Consider the following 6,503-nt stretch of genomic DNA (forward strand, 5'->3'; position numbering starts at 1 on the left):
AATTTTATGCAGAAACCGCCAAAGTTTTAGTGTTTAATAATTAAGACAACTGACCAAGATGTGAAGATACCAAGTTTGAGAAACTGGGGGTGAAGGGGAGGACACTATGAACTATGCAGGCTGTGATAAGAATGCACGCTTCATTAACCTGTCAACACATAGTTAGTTGCAGAAAGCCACTTGGTTTTCTCTTGGCTTGGGAAAAAGATGTTCTGGACTCTGTGAATGTCCACCTGTGAAAGAATAAAAAAACCCATCAATAGCAGCATCCAGGGCATAGCAAAGCCACTCCCACATCAACAGTAGCAAGGAGGGAGGACACACCAAAGCCACTCTCAGAACAGCCAACAACATTTTCCAATTAGTCATCTTTTGAATTCTCCATGCATACTATCCTGGAAAATTAAATTTATTTATAAGTCTTAAGAAAGTGCCATTGTAAATAAAAGTTTATTATGTGTATGTTTCTCTGTGTGTGGGTATGTACAGGTGAGTGGAGGTCGGAAGAGGTTGTTGGGTCCTCTGGAGGTGGAGTTGCAGACAGTGGTGAGTGAGGTCTCATGTGACTGCTGGGAACTGAACTTGGGTCTTCTGCAAGAGTATATGCTTTTAACACCTGAGCTATCTCCCCAGTTCCTTATTCTCTGAATCCACATCCTATTTTCATTCTTTTCATTGTATTTCCCTATCAGTTGAACATCTTTAATCATACAATCTTTCAGTTCTTGACTCATGGGGGTTTTCTCCCACAACATAGCAAAATCCCCTAGCAGCTTCCAAGACATGCTGGACACTTTGCAGATTATCTCTGAACAGGAATGAAGATGACACAGCACATACCAAGCACTTATGAGCATCTCACAGTTTAGCAACCCAGCATATTGTTTATGTATCTTGACCGCCCCCCCCTAGTCTCCTAGATTTCAGAACAATATATTTCAGTCACTGAAAAGCTGGTTCTAGGCCAAGCCCAGAAAATAACCCAGAATCTAAGAGGCAGAGGCAGAAGCAGGTGGGTCTCTGTGAACCTGAGGCCATCCTGGTCTGTACAGCAAGTTCCAGGCCAGCCAGCTAGGGTTGCAAAGTAAGAGTATGTCAAACAAAAACAAACAAACAAACACAAAAACCTGAGGGCTAAGTACCCTTCCCTCACAAACACAAGTGAAGCTACAAAGAAATTTACCACATTAAGTGGTTTTGTGCTTGCCACTTTCTTGTATCTGAAATGATTCATGGAAATTTAATCCAGTCTTAAAGTAAAGGAGTTGACTCTGAAATAAAAGTCACAAATGTCTCTAGAATTTGATAGATACTCATGTAGGTAACCTTAATTCTCTGCTGTTTCTAAAAGGAAACAATGAAATAATTTTCCAGTGACCAGGGCAGGGCACCAAAACACATGCTCTGAAATGATATCATCTGGTGGTCTTCTGTTGCCAGCTCACCAGCCAGAGATGTGTCCAAGTTCCAGGTGTGTTCAATGCAGGGCCCAGGATATGAGTGAGGCCCATCTCAAAACTGTAAACTTACAAAACATCAAGGGGCTACAGATGGCTCAGCAGTTACGAGCACTTTTTGCTCTTGGAAAGGACCTAGGTTTGATTCCTAGCACCCATATGGCAGGCAGCAGGTCCTGTCTGTAACTCCAGTCCCAAGGGATCTGATGCTTTCTTTTGGTTTTCCATAGCACCACGTTTGCATGAGGTGCATATGCAAGCAAAACACTCACATATAAACAAATCTTTAAAAAACGAGTTCTGTCTTTTATCAGCAACTCCAGTCTTTCTAAGTGTGAACTTTGCAACTTCAGTCGATTTACATGTGAACTTTGTAGTTGGCAACATTGCTATTATGTGTACAGCTTGGACATGCCCAGCAGTGATACAGTTTTAAGCAATGAAAACTGGAAATGTAAATTCTACCTAAGGAATTAGTTTGGGAAAATCTCAAAACATGGACTTCGTGGGTGGGGTACAGAGAGATGCTGGCTGGGAAATGACAAGGGTGAAATCTATCAAACTACATCAACATCACACTGATGGCCACTTTCTGTGTTTTGCATTAGTACACTGGTGCCCTCCCTTACCTTCAACTTTTCTGCGCCGTAGGAATCTTGTTTTCTCCTTCCAGTTCTTCCACTCCAGCCTGGGTCATGAGGTCGGCGATATTTTTCTCCAGATCGTCAATGCGACTGCTCATGTCATCGAGTGGCACAGTTAAAGAGCCCACACACCAACATCCCACACCATCCCTATCCTCCAGGCCCCTGCAGACTGGCTTAAGCAGCTGCTTTTCTGTTTCTTCTGGCTACAGCGACTGCCTGGTGGTCAGAGGTACAGGGTACCCAGGTGAGTTCTCTTTCCTAAGCCACGGTTTCTTCATTCACCAATCCCAGGGGGCTCTATACCCCATAGGTAAAGATACGAAGAGGCCTGGAGACTGACGGGCTGAGTGAGCACTCCTAGCCGACAGTCACCACATAGCCCAGCGCCTTTAGCTGGTGTTCTGGAGGAACCCCAACAGGGAACCTGGGTAGCTGGGCCACGACTTTGGCTCTTGGCACAGTCCTCCTCAGGAACACAGTATAGCCAAGATCAGCAGAGACATTTCTAAGTGTGGCTGGAGAGATGGCTCAGGGTTATGAGCACTTGAGGCTCTCTCAGAGGACCTCCTAGAGTGTGGTTCTCAGTACCCAATCCTGGCAGCTCACAACCGCCTGTAACTCCACCTCCAGAGGATCCAATGCCTCTGTTCTCTTCACCCACTCACACGCCCCTATTATACACATAATTAAAAATAAAAACAAACTTACTGTTAAAAAAAGAAAAGGAATTTCTGGATGACTAACTTACGTCGGTTTGCAAACCTCCCGTTTACCCCCACCATTAAGAAGCTGCCTCGGAATCAAAAGGATATTCCTTCCAATGATCTGGTCGGACATGATCTGAAACTTGTCTTGCATCTGCTGCAAGAGCGTCTCCACCTACGAGAAACCAGAACAAGTCCGCCGATTCCAGCTTATTCCCAGACCCCTTTCCTGGGAGGAAGGGGAAGCGAGGACGCGGGCGGGAGAGGGGGTCCCGGCAGGTGGGTGAGACATTTAGCAAGGCCCCACCAGGTCGGGGTTGGTACTCCCACGGGCCAGGTCATGAGGGTCCGTGTCGGGGCGGCGGGAGGGCGAGCCCCGCAGGTGCGCGGGCCGAGGCCGCTGGCCACACCCCACGCCAGGGCAGAGAGCGGCCGCGGAGTGTCGGAGCCCATGTGAGTCTGCTTACCACCAAGGTGATGTCCTGCATGGTCTTGGGGTCCGTCTCGGCCATCTCTCCGGTGCCCAGCTTGGCGGCGATGTCTCGGAACCGTCACCTACACTTCGGTTTCTTGGCGCAGACGCCCCCAAGCCGTCAGTTCTCGCGACAACACAGTCACGGGACCGCGAGGCATTGTGGGTATTGTAGTTCTCGTTATGCACCGGAAAGGTCTGGGAAACTTCAGAGCCTCCTGAGGATAGGCTCCGCCCCCAATCTTAGCTCCGCCCCCACCCCCGCCCCAGTTCCACCCTGCGTGCAGCACGGAGCGGAAGCGGAGAGGAAACCGGAAATGAGTAAAGGTTACGGATATTAACGTTGGTTTTTTTCCCCCGTGGATGTAGTCAGACACACAGGCCTTGCAAGACAAAAATGTGGGTGAATGCGCTTGCCACCAAATCTTCCACTGGAGTTCAAGCCTACATGTTTGAAGAAGCAGCTCTCACAAATTGACCTCTGCCCATTACACATGTGCTATGACATACACACAAATTAATGTAATTTAAAAAAAACTCCTTAAAGTTGGTGAGAGTGCTCTAACTGGATGTCTGTTCTTCACTAAGACCTATATTAGAAGACACGGGCCAACAAGTATGCCGAGGCCTGTAATCCTACTTACTAGGGAGGTCGAAATAACAGGGATCCTGAACTGCAGGCGTGACTGAGAAAACTTACTCAGACTCTGTCTCAGAAACAAAACAAAACAAAAACCTAACAAGCAAAAAGAGGGTGGAATGGAATGCACCCAGTTGCAAAACACTTGCCCAGCATAAACAGCCTAGCACTGTAGAAACAAAATAAAACAAAACAACAACAAAAAAAAAAAACCTCAGGCTATTATTACCCCCATCCTGGAGGGCCATGCAGCACAGGAGACCCAGTTTGCCAGTGTTTCACTGTGATCTAACCTGGCTTCTTTCAATGATTTGGCTGCCTGATGCTAAGTGAGGCAGGTCTTCATTTGTGTACAAGAGGGAGCAGTGTCAGGAGAGTGAACTGGGACGCTTGCGTCACAGACACAGCTGTGAGTTGGTAGGGCACTGGTTCAAATAATACTTACCAGGTTCCATAGAGAGATGTGCCGAGACAGCTCTCAGGTGAAACCATTGTTAGTGATTCAAGCCACTCAGTGGAAGAAGCTGGGATAGGGGATCCAATGAACAGAACAAAGGGGTTCTTTACATTTATGGACCAGGGTGGAGTGGGTCTCAGCTCAGAGGTGGTGTCCCAGGTGTCTCTGAGTCTAGAAAATTAGGGAAGGTACTCACTGGTATATAAGGTTCTACCTTGGGGCTGTTATAGGGAGCTTAGCCTTGTAGGGAAGGCACTAGACAGGACAGGAAGTGTGGCCTGTCCTCTCCGCAGAGCCATTACCAGCCAGAGTTCTGCATGTTACTGGGTAACAGTGAATTGTACAGAAATATGGATGGTTGTGGGTCAGGAGATAGTTTACTAAAGAAGAGAAACGGGACCTCAAAGTCCCACCAGACTCTGAGGTTTGGCTCCAAAAGGACCAAGTCTGTGACCTTCCATAGGTTGTGTATTTACTGTGTGCCTTTATGCAGTCTGTTCTCTAAAAGAAGCAGCATCTAGGAAAGTTTCCAGAATTCTGCTTTCTGTTGAGTTAGGACCCCAACTTCCAGCCCTATGGGTCTCAACAATGGGCTAAGAAATTCCTTGAATATAGGTCTATATGATCCAGCAACTCACACACCTGATCTCAGAGGACTGCATTTTGGAGTGGGGGTGGGGTCACTCCAGTTTGAGTTGAGCTGGAGGAAGATGTACATCCCATTAGCATTGGTAACTAAGATGGATCAGGCTTGGCCAGGGAGGTGTGTGGCTCAATTGTCTTCCCCAGCTAGCCTCTGACCACATCCTTATCAGTTCCTTCATGCTCTTACTCAATTCACACAGAGAACTTCCTACCCATGTTAAGTATACAAAACAACTGTGTGTATGTGTGTGTATGTATACATGAGGATGTATGTGTAACAAGGTGTGTACATGCATGCACATGTGTGAGACAGTGTGGAAGTTAGAGGCCCATGTTGGGAGCTACCAAGTCATTTTAGATTAAGGACCCCCTCCCTTTTAAAAAACTTTTTGGTTTTCCAAGACAGAATTTCTCTGTGTACCACTGGCTGTCTTGGAACTCACTCAGTAGATCATGCTGGCCTCAAACTCACAGACCCTTAACTGTTATATTTGTAACTACTCTATTTCAAAATGATGTCACATTCTGAGCTGGTGAGGGTTAGGATTTCAATGAATGTTATCTGGGTATACAATCCTCCCTCAGTAACTCATAGGGGACCATGACTTTAGTTTGTACTGTGCTCTTGTATAAAGAGTTCTCATGAATCTCTGGCATCAGTGGCCAAGGGCAACTGCATCCTTTGGCTACTGACTTCAGGCCCAATTGTTCAGTGTAGACATCTGTACTGGGGTTTCTAGTGAGGTCTAGGCCTATGACCATGATCAAGCTCAAGTCATCTATGAACCAGTACTCAGACAAGAAGATGATAGCTTTTTGCTTCTTTTACAAAAAATATTTATTTTAATTGTGTGTGTGTGTGTGTGTGTGTGTGTGTGTGTGTGTGTGTGTATGCATGTGTGTGCTCTCACACTCCAACACAGGTGCTCTCAGGTGCTCTTAACTGAAGGGTCAAGGGTCATCTCTTCAGCTTCTTCTTTCTTCTTTCTTTCTTTCCTCTTTTTTTCTGGTAGGAGACTCGTAGTTGTTGGTTTTTGTTTTTGTTTTTTTCTTTTTCCTGATTGAATTTTTCTTCATCTAAACAGCAAATGTGACACTCTGAGTGATGGCTTAATTTTCTTTCTTACACTTACAGAGAAAGATGGATGTGCTTTCTGGTGTGTTGAACAGCTGCTTTTCACAAAAACCTCTCTACACTCAGAGCTGATGCCCTCTTTGTAGGGGATGACACGTAGCCCAGATGAATTTTGTTCTGTTAATGAAGCTGCTGCACACATATATGCAAGGTGCCAGGAATTGACCTTGCATTGAAGGCTTTGAAGTTTGGATCAATCTCATTTTTAACCTTTCAGTTCATGCTGAAGTCGGCTTACCTCCTTTTAGCATTTTAAAAGCTTTTCCTAGATTAATTTTAAGTTGTAATCCCCTTCCTCATGTTCAGAACAATGTGGATTTTACAAGAGTTTGCTATGACACTTTTA

General features: G+C 45.8%; 1 protein-coding gene across 1 annotated transcript; it reads right to left on the reverse strand.

The window, feature by feature from the left end:
* Positions 1-2,088: 2,088 nt before the first annotated feature.
* On the reverse strand, positions 2,089-3,475 carry Hsbp1 (heat shock factor binding protein 1). The gene is made up of 3 exons (XM_051201371.1): positions 3,276-3,475; positions 2,917-2,983; positions 2,089-2,207 (listed from the first exon to the last, which is right to left on the reverse strand). The coding sequence occupies exons 1-3, from the start codon at positions 3,318-3,320 to the stop codon at positions 2,089-2,091; spliced, it is 231 nt and encodes a 76-aa protein (XP_051057328.1). The 5' UTR covers positions 3,321-3,475.
* Positions 3,476-6,503: the final 3,028 nt, after the last annotated feature.

Source organism: Phodopus roborovskii, unplaced genomic scaffold (genome assembly GCF_943737965.1).
Source record: "Phodopus roborovskii unplaced genomic scaffold, PHOROB, whole genome shotgun sequence".
Classification (NCBI taxonomy): Eukaryota; Metazoa; Chordata; class Mammalia; order Rodentia; family Cricetidae; genus Phodopus; species Phodopus roborovskii.